Genomic DNA, 20,012 nt, shown 5'->3' on the forward strand with positions numbered 1-20,012 from the left:
CCCTGGGATCAGCAGACCATACTGGGATAGAGTGAAAACTTGACTCAGGACTCTAACACCCATGTAAAATGCCAGGTATAGAGACTCATGCCTGTAATCCAAACACTGGGGAGGTAGAGATGAATCCCTGGGGTGCACTGGCTAGCTAGTCTAGCTGGATCAGTAAGACCTAGCTTCAGGGAGAGACCCTGTCTCAAATGAATAAGGTGGTGGGAGATTGAGGAAAACATTCAACATTGACCTCTGGCCTCCACACCTGCAGACACGTGCATGAGCACCCCACACATGTGCACCAATACAGATGAACATGCATACATACATGTATATATACCACATACATATACATAAATAAATAACCAAATCCCACTCGCTAATACTCTGCGTGTTTCACATGAGTGACTCAGTTTTTGTTTGTGGTAAGGGGCCCTTGCACTCCCCAAACTTCAAATTTCCACAAGGGCACTTCCTCTAAGGAATCGCTCTTGACCTCTTCCTCTCTTCTTTTTTATTAACAAATAATATTTTTTTTAAATTTATTTGTGAGAAAGAAGCGGGGGGGGGGCAGGGAGAGAATGGGGGCACCAAGGCCTCCAGCCTCTGCAAAGGAACTCCAGACCCATGCGCCACCTCGTGGGCATCTAGTTTACATGGGTCCTGGGGAATCAAACCTGGGTCCTTAGGTTTTGCAGACAAGTGCCTTAGCTGATAAACTATCCCTCCAGCCCAAGTATGGGTGTTTTGACAGGAGGGAGGGGCCAATGAGATTTGTCACAGGTTAGGAGCGCTTGCTTGCAAAGCCTGACAGCCAGGGTTCACTTCCCCAGCAACTCCTTAAAGTCAGATTCACAAAGTGGTGCGTGCATTTGCAGTGGCAAGAGGCCCTGGCACACCCATTATCTCCTCCTCACCTTGAAAACAAATAAAATATTTTTAAAAACAGGAGAGAGAGGGTCTGGAGAGATGGTTTAGTGGTTAAGGTGTTTGCCTGCAAAGCCAAAGGATCTTGGTTTGATTACCCAGGAACCACATTAACCAGATGCACAAGGTGGCACATGTGCCTGGAGTTTGTTTGCAGTGGCTGGAGGCCCTGGTGCACCCACTGTCTTCCTCTCTCTCTCTCCCTCTCTCTCTCTCACTCAAATAAATAAATAAAACAGAAGAGAGAGAGAGCATAATACTTGTTTTTATTATAGGCTTTAGTCTTAGGTATGGAGGAAGTAAAGTTATTTGCTCCCAGAAACACCAGGCAACTTAAGCTACAGGAGGAGAGAGCTTTCCTGAGGCTAGAAAGATGCAAACAAGAAAAAGAAAAAAATACCAATATCCCAAAACTCTTAAAAGGGAGGTTCTGTTGGATCACTCTAGGTACTAGGGACCACAGAAATCTCTCAGAGGCAGAAAAGGATAAGTTGAGAGAAGCAAGTGCACTGAAGCCCCCATCCCACCGAAGACACTCAGACCTGGGAAATGATTAGCAGCTGTCTCCAAAATAAACACAGCTGGGCATGGCTGGGTAGCCTGTGCCTGTCCCCTCACTGGGGTGGCTGGCAGAGCCTGTATGCTATTTGTTACTTTAGTTCCTAGATCTTCCAGACAAGGAAAAAATATTCAAAGATCCTCATCTGAGAAATCAGAGTGGAGATGCCTCACTTACCCCAGACCTGTGGTGGTTTGAATGAGGTGTTCTGAATGTTGGGTCACCAGGTGATGGCAATTGGGGAATTACAGCCTTGCTGGGGGACAGGCTTATGGGTGTTCTAGCCAGCTTCCCTTTGCCAGTGTTTGGCACACTCTCCTGCTGCTCTTGGATACCTGATGTTGGCCAGGAGGTGATGTCCACCCTCTCCTCGTGCCATGCTTTCCCCTGCCATCATGGAGCTTCCCCTTGAGTCTGGAAGCCAAAATAAATCCTATCACAAGCTGCTTTTGGTTGGTTGCCTTGTGCCAGTAACGCGAAAATAACTGCAACGAGACCCATTTAAGATGACAGGATAGTGGACCTGGAACTGATGCCACATTGAGTGAAATGTGAGGAATTCAGGGAAAGGTGAGGGCATTTTGCACATGAAAAGGATGTGAACTATGGCCAGAGGGAGAACTGTGCAGAATGCTTTTGTGAAAGTGGCTGTACCTGTGTCTCCTACCCCAAATTGTTCTTCTACAGGGCGACCTTCGCGCTCCCTCTACCCAGAGGTGGATCTGCGGGCTTGGCATTTCTTCCACTCATCGCCCTCAAGATCAGTTTGGATTGAAAAAGACAACAGCGGTTCTACTTTGTGTAAGGTTCGGGAGTGACCAAGACCACGGAGACCACTCTGAAGCAAAGATGGAAGCTTTTATTTGGATAAAAAAAAAAAAAAAAAAAAACACGAGCTGCCAGGATTGACTCTCATAATCGGAAGTACAGCCAACTTTGAGATTACAGATAGTGGGCTTTATAGAGCTACTCAGTTGGGAGAAGGTGAGGAAGGGAAAAGAAGTCCTTTGTTCTTTACCTTAGCCATTTCACATAGCCAGGGTGTGAGACCAGAATAGTGAGCAGGTGACCTGGGAGGTAAGGGGGCAGGAAACCTAGACCTGGGCACTGTTAGGCAAGGAAGGGACGATGGCTGGGCAGTTTCCTGAGGAATGAGGATGACCCACTTCCTTGTGTCTCTGTCACCCTCCTGCTGTCCTCAGTGACTCCATTTTGTCCTGACCTAACACGCTGTCACAACACTCACTCAGGCTTGGATTCCCAAGTCACCCATGGTCATGTCCCAGGCTGCACGACTGTGAGAAAGCCACACAGAAAGGTCATATGTAGGTGGTCTTGTCAGGGGTCCAGGACCTCAACAGTTACCAGCGCAGACACCAGATGTATAGTAAATGACCACAGCCTCTAGTCACCAAGTGTCTTTTGTTCACTCAGCCATCCAGTCTCTGAGGCTTCCTAGCTACCTCATGCCTGTCAGGGCACACTGGCTATTCCCACTGTGTCCTTTCAGAACCCCAACCTGAAGAATCCTTGAGTACAAATTTGAGATGATTTTTTATGCAAAAACTAAAATGGAACCATGTGGACATTAGAAGAGTCATAGAAAGTATCTAAGGTTTAGAACAACTTGAGAGGAGATGTCCAGGGGGATTAGCATAGAATATTTAAGGTATTTTGAAAATGGCTCAAAGTAAAGCAGTTATTATTAGGCAGAGGCTTTTCATATACTGAGCAAACAGTTTAAAAAATAGAATTAGAGCCGGGCGTGGTGACGCACACCTTTAATCCCAGCACTCGGGAGGCAGAGGTAGGAGAATCGCCATGAGTTCAAGGCCACCCTGAGACTACAGAGTTAATTCCAGGTCAGCCTGGACCAGAGTGAGACCCTACCTCGAAAAAAAAAAAAAAAAGAATTAGAGGCTAGAATGTTGGCTAAGTGGTTAAGGCACTTGCCTATAGAGCCCAACCTGGGTTCTATTCCCCAGTACCCATGTAAAGCCAGATGCACAAAGTGCCCCATGCATCTGGAGTTCATTTGCAGCAGCTAGAGGCCCTTGGTATGCTCATATTCATATTCTCTCTCTCTTTCTCTTCTTGCAAGTAAAAAAGTATTCAAATGCACAGGCAGACCCTGCTTATAAAAAAAAAAATTGAATTAGAGATGCATGCCTATTTTTCCAGCAACACAGGAGAATGAAAGAGAAGAAATAACTTAGCTCAGGAGTTCAGAGCCAGCCTGGGCAACATAGTGAGACCTCACTCCTGAAAAATAAATTGAAATAAATAAGATAGAAATAGTCCAGGCATCTTGGCGCACACCTGTAATCCCAACACTTGGCATGCTGAGGCCAAGCTGGGCTACATAGTAAGACCCTGTCTCAAAAATAAAACAAAACCAATTTAAGACTGCAAAGACAGGTGTAGGAAGGACACACTGAATGAGATCTAGCCAGAACAATATAATTGGAGTCATGCTTTTGCCTTTTGAGTGAGATTTTCCAACTGAGAGAGGTGAGAGATGAAAAGATTTGTTGGACAACTATTGCTTTTGGCTGACCCTTAAAACACTGACTTCATTTCTTTCCCAGTGATTTAAAAAAAAAAAATCTGTTTGAAAAACAAATGTCTGACTCAGAAAACAACAAAGAAACAAAAGGAAGATAGTCCAACAAAAACACCAGCTGTCCATGCAGTCGAGAAGGAAGGGGGACCCAAGAGCTTAACCAAACCTTGGAGCCACTGAAACCCAGCTGGGCCTTGGTGAGACAGCGCGGAGCAGAACACCAGAAGCCATCTCAAACTCAACAAAAGGCTTCCTGGAACCTTTGAGAAGCTATGAAAGGTAACCCTGGTGCAGCACAGAAAGAAGCTGGGGCCGGAGGACAAGCCTAGACCTCACAGCCAGCCTCGCACAAACTGAAACCAGCCAGGTGAGGAGGAAGCAGAATTGACCGGTGCTCAGCAGTGACAAAACAGCAAACAGAGGCCATAGTGGGTGCTGGCTGGAAATGGAATTCAGCATGCTCCCCGCCCCACGCTTCACTTCTTTTTGTTTTCCCTTCCTCTCTCACTGAAATAGAAAGAACCTGGGCAGAAGAAATGGCTCGGTGTTTAAGAGGATGTCCTGTGCAAGCATGAGAGCCTGAGAGACTACCAGAGTTCAATCCCCAGGACCCATACAAACAGCTGGGCATTGAAGAAATGAGCAAGCAGACCCTGGGTAGATGTCAGGGCATTTGTCTGGAGATGCCGTACTTGCGGACAAACTCGGGCCACAGTCTGCCTAGAGATAACTGCTGTCCCCCTCTATCATAGGACACAAGAAGCCACTTGCTGACTGGCCACCCCAAGAAACTACAGTAATTCCAGACAGCTTGCAGTTCAGACAGCTTGTAGCTTCCATGTCCTCACTGCCCCCTGCTTCATTTTGCAGCTAGATGGTCCCTACCCCCAACCCCTAGGGTAATAAAGCCTCCGAGCACATTCCTCCCAGGTTGCCCTTGTTTTCAGGGTCATAGTGCCACTGGAACCTGAGGCATCAACCCCTCAGGGCCTATATTCTAAATAAAGTCTGCTCTTTGCCGTTGAGATTCCTATCAATTCCTCCCTTCCAAACTCGCCTGGGAACTTTTTTCTTACAGACGTGGCCACGTGGGTCTGTAATCACCGTTCTGTAAGGGAGCAGAGACCTGAGCAGCTCTGGGATCAGTATGAGCATCCAGTGACAGAGACTCCAGCTCAAATCAGAATGGGTAGTAGATCCAGGGGTGGGGGCGCACGCCTTTAATGCCAGCACTTGAGAGGCAGAGGTAGGATGATCACTGTGAGTTCAAAAGGCCAGCCCGAGACTACATAGTGAATGAGCCAAAGTCTCACAACACCCCTAGTGCCAGGACTCAACAGAAAAAAAAATCTGTCCTGCTAAAACCTGGGAAAATACCAACTGGAGTGAAAAGACCCTGAGCAGCAGAAATGTTAGGTGATCCGGCAAGGGTTTTCACGGCAGCCAGTCACGGCGAAGTTTCAGCAGGCAGACACCCACGAACACGCTTGACACGAGCAAAAAGGAAACGAAGTAGAGTCTCAGCAGAAGACAGAAGGCATAAAATGAAACAGAAACTTTAAAACTAAAAGTAAAGTGACCCCAAATAAAAACCCAGTAAGTGGGCCTCAACAGCAGAACAGAAAAGACTAAGGGAGCAATCAATCTGTGGACGTGGAGATGACATAGCGAAGCGCTGTCTGCACCCGGCATGGTGGCTGTGGGGACTGGATCCGATGTCCCCCGTAAACTCATATTCTGAATGCTTGGTCCCCAGCTGATAGCAATTTTGGGGGTGGAACCTTGCTGGAGGTGTGTAATTGGAGGTGGGCTCTGGGGTGTTATAATCCAGGCACCCTGCCAGAGTTTGGCTCACTCTGCCGCTTCTGTTGCCCACCTATGGTTTGGCAAGGAGGTGATGCCCAGCCTCTGCCCTGCCGTCACGGAGCTTCTGCCCAAGACCGTAAGCCAAAATAGCAACTTTCCTCCCATCAGCTATCTTTGCTTGGGAATTTTATCCCAGCAACAAAAAGGTAGCCACAACAGTGGCTCACATCTTTAGTCCCAGTACATGGGAGGCTAACGTAGGAAGTTGGTCATTAGTTCAAGGCCAGCTTGGGCTCCAGAGTAGATTCCAGGTCAACCTGGGCTAGAATAAGACTCTGCCTCCAAACAAAATTTTTAAGAAGAAAAAGAAAGGAAGATTCCGACCTGAACAATAGAATTAGAAAGGGAAGGAAGAAGGAAGAAATATAGGGAGAAGGAGAAGAAAGAAAGGAGGAAAAATGAACAGAGCCTGGGGGCCCTGTTGTGTGACCATAACAACTATCAATGGGAAAGGCAGGGAGATAAAAGAAGGAAGGGGGCTGGAGAGATGGCTTAGCGGTTAAGGCATTTGCCTGCAAAGCCAAAAGATCCTAGTTCACCTCTCTAGGTCCCACATAAGCCAGATGCACAAGGGGGCACATGCTTCTGGAGTTTGTTTGCAATGGCTGGAGAGGCCCTGACATGCCCATTCTCTCTCTCTCTCCCTCTCTCTCTCTCAAATAAATAAATAAAATATATTTTTAAAACAGAAGGAAGGGTTCTTCACTCAGACTGGTAAAATGTTGACCCAGTGGCCTGTGGTAACGCAAACGTATATAATGTAATACTTAGTACAACCTGCAGCAAAGCTATACCAAGATGTACCCCAAACTACAACATGTAAACCAGAATTCTACAGTATACTTAAGGAAAGAAAAAAAAAGGAAGACAGAGACATTTTAAAAGACAGAAGAAACAAAATTAAAATAACAGATGAGTTCAAACCTCCAACATCATATTACAGGTAAATGGAGTAATACATCGATTAGAACTAGCAGAGTGGCTCTAAAAAGCATGTTCAACTTACATTCTTACTTTGCAATCAAAAGAAAGCAACTATTGATACATGAGCAACTTTAATGGCTCTTAAGAGCATTATCCTGAAAGAGAGAAGCCACCTTCAAAGGTTGCCTGGAATAATCAACATCACACTCGCACAGCGTTCTTGAAATGAGAGGTAATGCAGCTAAGCTACAAGGGAGTGAGGGGGAGGAAGGTGGGTGTGGCAGGGAAGGGCAGCCAGAGGGCTGCAGAGTTGTGTGTCTTGATTTGGGTGTTGGCTCCATAAATCTACATGTGATAATGGTATAAACTATATACCCATATTGGGCAAATGTCGGGGTTTTGTGTCTAAATATTGTATTATAATTCCATTGGAGCAAACTAGAAAACCAGAAAAGGGCTATGTGGGACCTCTTTGCATTGTTTTTGTAGTTTACTGTGACTGTATTGTCATTTCACTCTAAAGCTTAAAAAACTCAGTGGGGGGACTGGGAAAATGGCTCAGCAGCTAAAGGGACTTGCTTCCAAGCCTGCCAACCCAGGTTCCATCTTCCTCAGCACCCACAAAAAGCCAGACACAAAGTGGCACACGTGTCTATGATCCCAACACAACTACAGAAATGGGAAGCAGAGCCAGAAGAATCCAGAAGCTCACAAGCAGCAAGAGAAACCCTATCTCAAAAGAAGGAGGAAGGAGAGGAGCAACACCGAGGCTGTGCTGTGACCCCCACGTGAGCCCTGTGGCTTGTATGCACTTGCACACACACTTTACACACACACACACACACACATCATTTTTTAAAAGATGAACAAGTTAAGCTGGGCGTGGTGGCGGCGCACACCTTTAATCCCAGCACTCGAGAGGCAGAGGCAGAGGCAGGAAAATCGCCATGAGTGCGAGGCCACCCTAAGACTACATAGTGAGTTCCAGGTCAGCCTGGGCCAGAGTGAGACCCTACCTTGAAAAACCAAAAAAAAAAAAAAAAAGACAAATTAAATTAATGAGTACCAAAGTCAAAAGGAAAAAGGGTGGAAAATGCGAGTGCAAATCTGACAAAGTAACGAGAATGCAACATATTTTCCTCTGTGGAAAATGCAAAATAAGTTAACAAAACACAGAGGGCAGTATATCATCTACTAGAACCGCAGAAGGATAGAATAGCAGGAACTGGGGCGAGGTGCAAAAGTGGAGCACTTCATATGCAAGCCTTCTCTCAAATGCATACAGATGTTAGAGCCGGGCGTGGTGGCGCACGCCTTTAATCCCAGCGCTCGGGAGGCAGAGGTAGGAGCATTGCTGTAAATTCAAGGCCCACCCTCAGACTACATAGTGAATCCCAGGTCAGCCTGAGCTAGAGTGAGACGCTACCTCAAAAAAAAAAAAAAAAACACAAACAAACAAACAACAACAACAAAAAGTATATAGATGTAATGTATACACTGGTATCTTTAAAAAATTTTTTTTATTCATTTTTATTTATTTATTTGAGTGTGACAGAGAAAGAAAGAGACACAGAGACAGAGAGAGAGAGAGAGAGGGAGAGAGAGAGAGAGAGAGAGAGAGAGAATGGGCGCGCCAGGGCTTCCAGTCACTGCAGACGAACTCCAGACGCATGCACCCCCTTGTGCATCTGGCTAACGTGGGTCCTGGGGAATTGAGCCTCGAACCAGGGTCCTTAGGCTTCATAAGCATGTGCTTAACCGCTAAGCCATCTCTCTAGCCCCACTGATATCTTTTTAAAATATACATATTTATTTCAAGCAGAGAGAGAGAATGGGCATACTGGGGCCTCCAGCCACAGCAAGCAATCTCCAGATGCATGTGCCATTTTGTGCATCTGGCTTTACGTAGGTTCTGTGGATTCAAACCTAGGTGGTCAGGCTTTGCAGGCAAGTGCCTTAACCGCTAAGCCATCTCTCCAGCCTCGCTGTTATCTTCTATAACTCCCAGGTGGAAGAAACACAAGGAAATGCAGATGTGGCAATACTGCAACACAGACAAAAGACATCAGAGGGGGAGAGAGAGAGAGAGAGAGAGAGAGAGCTTCACAAGGCCAGAGCATGAAAGTCTCTGTACTCAACTTAGGCAAGCGTGGGTGTCCTGTGGACACAGCATCGCGTGCTGCACTGCTGAAGAAGCAGGAGGCGTTGTGACTAGACCCGGCATGAGACCGTCCTCAAACTCACTGTGCTCGGTGTGAGGGAGATTCGGGGGGCTAAGGGGTTTTTGTGGGTTTTGTTGTTTGTTTGTTTGGGTTTTTGTTGTTGTTGATGTTGTCTTTGGTCGGTTTGGGTTTTTATTTTTCCTATTTGCAGGGCTATGGAGGGAACCAAGGGTCTTACACATAGTAGGCAACTGCTCTACCTGTGGTTTTGTTCTGACTTTATTTCAGCCTTTAGTAACCAAAGATAATTAATTTGGCGGCTGGGGATACAGCTCAGTGATAAAGTGCTTGCCTAGTCTGTACAAGACCCTGACTTCTATTCCAAGCACTACAAAAAAAAAAAAAAAAGAAAAAAGGTATTTACTTTTAACTTAAATCGCCTTCATAATTTGCTATCAGAAAGGGATGTGGGGAACATTTTGGGGGGTGGGTTCAAGGTAGGGTCTCTCTCTTGCCCAAGCTGGACTGGAATTCACTATGGAGTCTTGAGGTGGCCTCGAACTCAAGGCGATCCTCCTACCTCTGCCTCCCGAGTGCTGAGATTATAGGCGTGCGCCACCACACCCGGCTTAGGGCACTTTTATATTGCTAATATTGAATTATGAGGATGTTTTTGTTGGTGGTGGTGGTTGCTGAGTATTATTGAACCCAGGGCCTCACACACACTAAGCGTGAGTCTTACCACCGAGCACCCAGCCCTGCATGGTTAGAATATCTCGTGTGTATGTATGTGCACGTGCACGTGTGTGTGCTGATGCACATGCCCCCACATACCAAGCAGCCTCCTCTGTGGCTCTTCCGCCTCATTTCCCCAAGACAGAGTCTCAGTGAGCCTGGAGCTCACCGGCTTTCAGTTCGACTGCTGACCAGGAAGCCCCGCGACCCCCGCCGTGCCTCAGCGCTGGCATTGCGGGCGTGAACAACTGGTACTGGCGTTGTACGTGGGGGCCGGGGGTCCAGCTCAGATCCCCGGGCTTGGGTAGCAAGTGCTTTTGCCTGCTGAGCCCCTTCTCAGAATGTCTCAAGGCCATCCTGTCACGGCGCTCCAGTAACCTGAACAAGGCCCAACATCTACGGGGCCTCAATATACTCCCTGCCCTTATCCCTTCAGTCACTGGAACTGAAGAGAACGTGCCAGGGAAGCCAGTGGTGGGCACTGAGGGCACCAGCCTTAGAAACGCAGCACTGGATACTAAGGACCATTGAGTCCTGAGTACTGCTCACCACAGGAGCCAGGGTGAAGAGAACTGAAACTCGAGGGCACAGTCCTCCATCCTGTGGGGTCTTCTAGACCTTATTTCCTCCTCAGATCCCACGTGAGATATGTCACTGTGGAGCTGGGAGGGTTTTCTCATATTGGTGATTTGAAGAACTGGAATAGCCTAGCTCACTCCCTCCCCTTCATCCTCCCTGCCCACGGAGAATGTGTTTCTCCTGCCCCTGGGCCCCTCTCATAACAGGGTGCTCCTCCTACCACCCTACGAGCATGGGGCGTATGCTCTGCTCTGCAGTAAGCATGGGTAAGCCGAGTGCGCCAGCCAAAATACAACTCGCAGCAGGCGTGGTGGCGCGCGCCTTTAATCCCAGCACTTGGGAGGCAGAGGTAGGAGGATCGCCTTGAGTTTGAGGCTACCCTGGGACTACAGAGTCAATTCCAGGTCAGCCTGGGCTAGAGCAAGATCCTACCTCAAAAAGTGAAAACAAAACAACAGGAAGATACAATTCACTTTTATCAAAATGGAGCTGTGGCCTTTGATCACTCTCTACACTCCTGGTCCTGCTTCTCAATGAGCTCTAGTCTCCTGCCTGCAAGTTGCCTTTGGGCCCCTTAAGCCCCAGCTGTGTTGCTGGTCAGGATGTGCACAGCTGCTCGCGGGCTCCCCACCTCCTCCGCACAAGCTCAAGGCTGCTTCTTGAAGTAAAGAAGTCTACAAAGAGGACATGGTGGCACGCACTTATGGTCCCAGTACTCAGGAGGCAGAGGCAGGAGGGCTGTGAGTTCCATGCCAGCCTGGGCTAAACAGAAAGACCTTGTCTGCACACACACACACACACACACACACACAGAGAGAGAGAGAGAGAGAGAGAGAGAGAGAGAGAGAGAGAGAGAATAGATAAGCCTGTCTAGCTAGCTCCCATTGGTGATTTGAAGAACTGAAATAGCCTAGCTCACTCCCTCCCCTTCATCCTATCTGCCCACGGAGAATGTATATTCCTTCTGCCCCTGGGCCCCTCTCATAACAGGGTGCTTCTCCTATCACCATAAGAGCATGGTGAGTATGCTCTTAACCTGATGTCACTGCTCCTCCCTGAGGAACCAGCCCCAATTCTCATTGGCCAGATTTAAGGATCACTGTGTGTGTGTGTGTGTGTGTGTGTGTGTGTGTAAGTGTGGACACCCACCTCAGTTGTCATTTCTTCAGACACCATCACCTTGCAGACAAAGTATCTTTCTAGCCTCATTTTTTTTTTTTTTTTGAGGCAAGCACTACAGACTGGCCTTTAAAAGAAAATTGTATTTATTTATTTATTTACAAGCAGAGAGATAGAAGAGAGATAGATAGAGAGAATGGGCATGTCAGGGCCTCTAGTCACTGCAAATAAACTCTAGATACATGCACCCCTTGTGCATCTGGCTAATGTGGGTCCTGGGGAATCAAACCTGGGTCTTTTGGCTTCGCAGGCAAATGCCTTAACTGCTAAGCCATTTCTCCAGTCCCTGGCCTTTTTTTTTTTTTTTTTTTTTTTTTAATGCGAGACAGCAAGAGTGAGAGAGAGAGAGAAAGAATTGGCCCACCAGGGCGTCCAGCCACTGCAGCCTAACTCTAGATGCCTGCGCCCCGTGTGCACATGAATGAGATTGCTTTCTTGTTTGTGTTACTTTGTGCATCTGGCTTAGGTGGGACCTGGAGACTTAGCACCTTAGCCACTAAGCTATCTCTCCAGTCCTATAGCCCCATTTTTTCAAAGCATCATCCTTTTTTCCTCTGTGTACTATAGAGATGACACATTTCTAGAGGTGCCATAGCAAATAACGAGACTATAGGTACATTTTATCGAAAGTCACTTACTCAAAGTTCTCTCAAGATACACTTTCAGATGCGGGATAGGTAATAGGGCATGGACTTTTATATTCTAAGGAAGAGGAGAATCTACATATTTCCATAAAGAAAGGCGACAGGCCTGGGGAGATGGCTCAGCAGTTAAGTGGATTTCTGTGCAAGTGCCGTGGCCTGAGTTAAAATCTCCAGAACGACTGTAACCAGCTGGCCATGGCCGCACATGTCGGCAACCTTCATCCTATGAGGAGCTGAGGCTGCAGACGCAAGCTGCTGCATCAGAAAGAAACTCGGTTGCAAAGAAACGAAATGGACAGGTGAGTGATGGAGGGGGGCACCCAACACTCTACTGTGGGTGCTGCATAGACCTCCATCTCACATGCACGCACACACACCATACAGACTATGAACACGCAAAAAAGGGATGGCAAAACTGGTGTATGTCCAAATCATCAGAGAATTGTACACAACATTTTTATTTTTAAAAACCCACAGTAACTACCATCACTATCAAAAGGGCAAGAAAGAGGCAAAAACAAACACATTCTCTATATGCTGTCATTTCTTTTTGTTTTGGTTTTCAGTCGAGACCTGAAATTCAATGCTTTGTATTCTTGGCACTCTACCACTAGCTGGCTGTGGCTGCATCTCTGAACCCATTATCCAATCTAGAAGAAAAGTGAAGCAGAAAATGTTCTCTCTTCCTAATTAGTTCTCCAAACACACCTCTGTCCAAGTGCATGTGCTACGAAGCTGTACGCACTCTCAGAGCGCCCGGCGCTCCGAGATGGCAACACCACCCAATGCATTTCACTTGAGTGTCGGTCGGGGAAGATGCTGCATGTCTGGGTAAAATAATAACAGGAACAAAGGGCTGGGCTTCTTCTCTTTTTTCTTTTTTTCAATTAAATTTGATTTCCTACAAGTGAAAAGGTGAATTTTCAGTCTTCCTTGAATGTTTCTTATTCAGTCCCTGAATTGGATCCAGAGCCCTTTAATAGCAGAAGAGAAGGAAAGAGGTTGAGCGAGTGTCTGAACCAGGGAAGGGGAGGCAGGGAACTGGTGAGCAGCTCCCGAGAGACGAGACAGCAGTGATTCTGAGCTGCAGTGACTCCCCATCGGGAGTTGATCACTCAAACCTATGCTGTCCTCAGAAAATAATGTTAAATACAGACAAGCTGCAAAGGAATAGCGTCCTGTTTCTTTAAGTCACTTACTGGTCCTCGCATATCCCTGAGCACTCTGACCTTGGGCAGAGAGAATGCCAGGGGTAGAAGCCTGGCGCCCTTCCTTCGCCTTCCCTTTCCAGGTCCAGACACGGCCTTCTACGACTGTGTTTCCTTCCTTTCATTTTTTGTTATTGAGGTGTGCGTGTGGGGGGGGGTCTCACTACATGTCCCATGTAGTCTTGAGCTCACAGTCCTCCTGCCTTTCCCTGAAAATGCTGGGACTGCGGGTGTGTGCACCAGCCAGCTGTACAGCTTCTTGCATCGTCTTCAGAAACTTCTATTTATTTATTTATTTTTAATTTTGTTTGTTCATTTTTAAATTTATTTTTTATTTGAGAGCGACAGACATAGAAAGAAAGACAGATAGAGGGAGAGAGAGAAAGGGCGAGCCAGGGCTTCCAGCCACTGCAAACGAACTCCAGACGTGTGCGCCCCCTTGTGCATCTGGCTAACGTGGGTCCTAGGGAATCGAGCCTCGAACTGGAGTCCTTAGGCTGCACAGGCAAGCGCTTAACAGCTAAGACATCTCTCCAACCTGGAAATTTTTATTTATTTATTTGCAAGTAGAGATAGAGAGAAGACAAACAAAGACACACACACACACACACACACAGAGAGAGAGAGAGAGAGAGAGAGAGGGAGGGAGGGAGGGAGGGAGGGAGGGAGGGAGGGAGGGAGGGAGAGAATGGGCACACCAGAGCCTGTAGACACTACAAATGAACTCCAGATGCATGCGCCACCTTGTGCATCTGGCTTTATGTGGGTCCTGGGGAATCAAACCCGAGTCATTAGGCTTTGCAGGCCAGTGCCTTAACTGCTGAACCATCTCTCCAGACCTCTTGCATCTTCCTTACTCAACAATATTCTCCACTGAAGGAAAAGAAAAGTGTTCACCCTTGCTTCTCTGAAACCCCTCAGAATCTGGCCTACTGTGCTTACCTCTGGGTAATATTTCCTCTCAAGAAAGAAATGCAACTTGCTCCCAATGTCCACAGCACTAACTGGGAAGGGCTCATCACACATAGTGCTGGGCTTTATCTCCAGGCAGGGCAAACCGCTGAGCAGAGATATGCTCAGACCTCAGTAACCACCCTTGAGGGACCCTGACTGCCACTACCTGTGACACACTGTTTGAAGGAACTTAATGAAGGAAGGGAGGGAGCCAGGGAGAGAGGAAGGGAGGAAAAAGTGGAGAGACAGGAGAGAAGAGAGAAAATGGAAATTTAAATACAAAAGAAAGGTATTTGTCAAGAGTTAACATTATATATATATACACACATACAGATTTTTCTATATAATTTCATCCTTTATAAGGCCAAATGTGGAGGTACACACATATAATCCCAGTACTCTGGAGGCAAAAGCAGAAAACCTAAGAGTTCCAGGCCAGCCTTAACTACATAGTAAGAATTTGTCTCAAAAAGGAAGGGAAGAGCTGGGCATGGTGGTGCATGCCTTTAATCCTAGCACTCCAGAGGCAGAGGTAGGAGGATCACGGTGAGTTCGAGGCCACCCTGAGACTACATAGTGAATTCCAGGTCAGCCTGGGCTAGAGCGAGACCCTACCTTGAAAAAAAAAAAAAAGGAAGGGAAGAAATGAGAAGGAAAGACAGAAAGAGGGAAGGAAAGAGGAAGGGAGCTGAGAGTGGGTGGAGGGAAGACCCTTAGGACAAGATGGAAGATGGGCTCACTCAGCATCCTGACACAGACCAGTCGGTAGAGCAGCTCAGGAGATGGTGGAGCTGGGATTTTTGGGTAAAATGAAAGGCACAGTGAAAAAATACAAACATTAAAGGAAAGCCAAACTAAGTTTAAAGTCCAAAATGTTGATGGCTCCATGGGTGAGGGTGCTGGGGGAGGGAGGGGGTGGGAGAAAGTACCGCGGTGAAAGCACACGCAGCTCCGGATCAAGGGGGGGCCAGGTTGGCAGGAGACCCTCCTCCTACTGCTTTTCTCTCTCTCCTTGTGTCTTTCCTTCCCTCCTTTTCTTCTTTCCTTTCTGCCCTTGTTTGAGACAGGGTCTCACTATGTCTGCCAGGGCCCTTGAACTCCCAATCCTCCTACCTGGGCCTCCGGAGTGCTGGGCTTACAGCTGCGCTCCATCATGCCTGACTTTCAGGTCTGACCTTTAAAGGACTAAATTAGCTTTATTATTATTATAGTTTGCTTTGAGTCAGGATTTCTCTGTGTACCACATGCTGGCCTCACTCTTGACTCCTGCCTCAGTTTCCCAAGTACTGGGCTATAAGACTGTCACCACACCCAACTTCATATTATCTTTTACGTTTCAACTTTTTAAATGTTCTATCTCGGGCTTACGATTTCTTTCAAGTTTCACTGCTAATTCTCTATGCCCTTGACTCACACTAACAGATACTGAGTATCCAGTGGCCTCGACTGTGAGCTAAAAGAAAGGCTGTACAGCTCATTTTCCTAGTACAATGGCTTATGCTCCATTGTGCATCATTTTCTAAGACAAATCAGGCATACCATTTATATCAGAGAGCACAGAAGCAGGGGTATGTATGATACAGACAGCGTAGAGGCTGGGGCACCACAGGGACAGAGAGCGTAGAGGCTGGGGCATGACACCAGACAGCAGAGACACTGGGATGTGACACAGACAGAAACTTTCTTAGATTGAGGTTGAATTTTTTTTATTTTTGATTTTTTTAAATTTTTATTAACATTTTCCATGATTATAAAAAAACATCCCATGGTAATTCCCTGCCTCCCCCCCCAACACTTTCCCCTTTGAAATTCCATTCTCCATCATATTACCTCCCCATCTCAATCATTGTACTTACATATATACAATATCAACCTATTAAGTACCCTCCTCCCTTCCTTTCTCTTCCCTTTATGTTTCCTTTTTAACTTACTGGCATCTGCTACTAAGTATTTTCCTTCTCACGCAGAAGCCCAGTCATCTGTAGCTAGGATCCACATATGAGAGAGGTGGTTGGATTTTTTAAGGAATCCTTTCTTTCTCTTTATCTGGCCTAGTGGCACACAACTGAAATCTTAGCACTTGGGGGATGGAGGATCACTAGTTCAAGACCAAACTGGCTACCTAGCAAGCTCCTGTCTAAAAATGAATCAATATAAGGATCCTTTTCTCCTCTTATAGTTTATACCTCTGTCGTGTTAATAACGAGGGCACTAATTTTATTATCTTCTTCAAATATGAGGCAAATGATAAGGAGCTGATGTCAATTGGCAAGCTTCATCTGACCTGAATATTTACTCCTACAGAGGTGATGGCACCAAGGTGCTGTTCAGAAGAGACTGATGAATACAAAACTCGATACATTGGCAACAAGCTAAGTAGCTGTTCTGAAATTAGTTGGAAGGCTTAGACACCCTGAGATTTCTAACTGGAGAACTCACCACCACCAAAAGCTAACAAAGTGATCATGCTCACATTAAGTTGGATCTTACACATGAAGTAAGCTCCCTGTCCTGAGCTTTCAGAACAGAACAGAATGCAGTGGAGTGTCAGATACTTCAAACGAGGATATTCTGGAATTGAGCCCATAGAAGCCCATGTGGTCAGGATGAAGTATTTTTCCTAAGTCTGTTACTATTGTCTTAGGATGGACATAAACATCAGAGCTGTTTCCAAACAAGAGCTAAGCTAAGGGTTAGCTAATTCCATTTGTAGAACGGAACTACGTTTAGTTGTGCGAGCCACCGTGCATGTGTGTCAGGGTGAAACCCTTTTCCTAAACTGCTCCTGTTATACAGACGGATGGTATGTGTCCCAAATGAAGGCAAAATTAGAACTGTTTGGGGCAAGTAAAGGAACAATCTTAAGTTCAGTGACAGCGACTCTTACCATTACTAACACTAGTCATTTGGAAACATCTTGTATGCCTTTATATATTTTTTTTATATTTATACCTCACAATAATTATATATGCACTGTTAGGTGAACCTGATGACCTAGAACTTCAAGTAGTATTTTTTCATATTGGTACAACCAAGACATGGGCTCTCAAGTTAACTAATAATTGTGTCTTTTGCAAAAGATGATGTCCAGATTAATTTCAAGCAATAGACTGAAGAAAGATCTAGACTCTTCTTGTTTCTTTACCTCTATGATTAGCACACACTACAGGTGTTCTCATAACACATATTCTACCAGTAGGAAAACTAAGATAGGGTAAAGGGATAGATCCAATGGACATAATTTCTAATGGTAGCAAAGACAGAAAGACTACAATAAAGAATGAAAACTTAGACAATGACACCTCTCCACACTCAATTACATAATGCCCCTACTGTGTGGGAAAAACCTGACTAGTACTGAATAAAGAAAAACTTGGAACTCCTTAAAATTCAGGTGAGTAGTTAAGACTTAAATGATGTTGATTGTCACATGATTTAAAGGCTTATCTTGTGATTTAAAATAATTAGCATTTTTCACATGCTAGACACATAGCATTTTATGTAGTCCTTATGACCCCTGCATCACAGGTGGGGAAGCAGAAGTCGTCAAGCAGCTTGCCCTGCGCCACAGCCAAGGTCTCAATCTGTCCATGCTATGGAACTCTTTCTAAAAGAACCTCTGGAAATTTCTCTTCTACAAGAAATTTCCAAGATACATACATATATACATATATACAAACACACTTTTTTTTAACACTTTCATGGGTAGGAAACAGGAACAGGTAAAAAAGGCAGGGTGCATATAATCTGAATAGATTAGATACATGTACGAAAATGTTATAATGAAATCTATTATGTATAATTAATATATGCAAATAAAAATTACAAAACAATCCCTTCCATGACAGTAAATTAAAGAAGCACTGTTTAGGCTAATAAAGAATATTTTTAGATTTATTGTTCCCATCCAAGATTTAATTTGACCTTGTAGACAGATGATCCAGTAGCTTGGTACTTGGTACCCACTCTTAAGTCCCTATCAGAGAGTCATTTCTATTTTCCTCAAATAGAACAGGTGTGTATGATAGATGCATGCAAATATTTCTCTCTGTAAACAGCTATATCTACTTTTTTTCATTTGATATAATATTCCTTGAACATGCCCCAACTGGCTGTCTAATAATTTAGTTGGCTACGTAGTCAACATTTTAGAACATATTTCTGTTGACATAATATGTATATGAGTTTTATATTCAAGCATAGCCATGGCACCTCCGAACCAACAGAGATGAGTCACTTAATGAATGCCATACCCACTTTCTTTCTAGGTGCTGGATCTACACCTACAGTGAGCACCTCACAACCTCTCCACCTATCTGAACCCACTTTTTCATTCTCTGTGACAGAGGAACACCTCCCGAGCATTAACATGGCCTGCTACCACCATTCACAAGGAACTTCGGACTGAAGGCAATCCTACCGCCGAGTCACAGGGACAACGGATCCACGCAGTAACTCGGCTCTCCTCTCTAGATAGCACCCTCAGAGACATCCGAAAAAGCATCTGCTCAACTCTTGGCAGATCTGACTCCACCCCCTGCAAGCTTACCTGTCTCACTGTCTTTCTGGGACCTGGAGTCCCCACAGTAACAGCAATCCAAGAAGATGACATAGTTCAGAACGTTGAAGAACAGCCCCACGACCCCGGCACTTAGGACCATCATGGGCTCCTCTGTCTTCTGGGGACTGATGTACCTTTTGATGGCTTCAACCAGAATGCTGAACATCAGGGCCACGGCAAAGATGGCATTGCCAAACGCCCCCACGACGTCTGCCCGAAGAAAGCCGTATGTGCTCTCCTTGTGCTGTCGTATGTTGGTGGCCCTGACGCCAAACAGTCCTATGATCATGGACAGCAGGTGGGAAAGGACAGCGAAGGCATCGGAGGCTAAGGAGAGGGAGTTGCCTATGTGGGCGACCACGAGCTCCATGACAAACAGGAGGATGCTGACCACGCACATGAGCACCAGGCGGCAGCTCCTTCCCGAGTATCGCCCCATGGCGGCCCCTGCGCAGGAAGCGGCTGTCTGGGGAAGGCTGAGCCCTCAGTGGATCAGCCACAGATTCAGTGATTACAGCTCCAGGATGACTCTCCCCTTCAGCTTTTCAGTGCTTGTCATATTTGGAAATGACCTTTTATAGGCTGTTATAAAGCCATAAAACAGTTTAAAGGGCAATTAAGCAACAGCAGTCACGTGAGCTAGGTTTATGGAAATGGAAGACGGTGGCTTCAGGTGTGGACTTGAGAGCCTGTATGTGTTTAATGACAGCTTCCCTGTCTTCTCTCCTCCCTGTCACAGCTCATCCGTGGCTGCGGGTCTTTACCAGCTTCTTGGGAGCCTCAGTGGCTCTCCTGAAGTAAGTCATTTGACAACAATCATGCCTGATCTCCCTGGAGGGCAGTTTCGAATGCCAGCTCCTGTCTGAAATGGGCCATGTTCTCGAGTTGCTAATATTCTTGGGGAGCTACAGTAAGTGAAAGCCAGAAGTGAGGCTTGGGTGCTGCTCAGCCCAGGCATCTACAATCGATGAGCTGCCTGCCTCGGATGAGCCTAAGTAAGGGCCCCGTGGCCAGGAAATGTTCTGCATCTCGGAACTGGAGCCCTGAAGGCTGCCTCAGATTGTTCCAGGAAGACAGCCAGAAGATAACTGAAGCAACAAGTTTGGGCTTTCGATTTGTTTGTTTGTTTTTAAATATTTGAGAGAGGCACAGAGAGAGAG

General features: G+C 46.1%; 1 protein-coding gene across 1 annotated transcript in view; it reads right to left on the bottom strand.

Moving 5' to 3' along the window:
* The window catches only part of Slc30a10 (solute carrier family 30 member 10), a 64,578-nt gene extending 45,287 nt beyond the window's left edge, over nt 1-19,291 (bottom strand). The window contains exon 1 of the mRNA XM_045145185.1: nt 18,841-19,291. Within this exon, the coding sequence (XP_045001120.1) occupies nt 18,841-19,291 (451 nt within the window). The remainder of the gene's footprint in view (nt 1-18,840) is intronic.
* Between the last annotated feature and the right edge of the window lie 721 nt (nt 19,292-20,012).

The sequence above is a fragment of the Jaculus jaculus genome, chromosome 1 (assembly GCF_020740685.1).
Source record: "Jaculus jaculus isolate mJacJac1 chromosome 1, mJacJac1.mat.Y.cur, whole genome shotgun sequence".
Taxonomy (NCBI): domain Eukaryota; kingdom Metazoa; phylum Chordata; class Mammalia; order Rodentia; family Dipodidae; genus Jaculus; species Jaculus jaculus.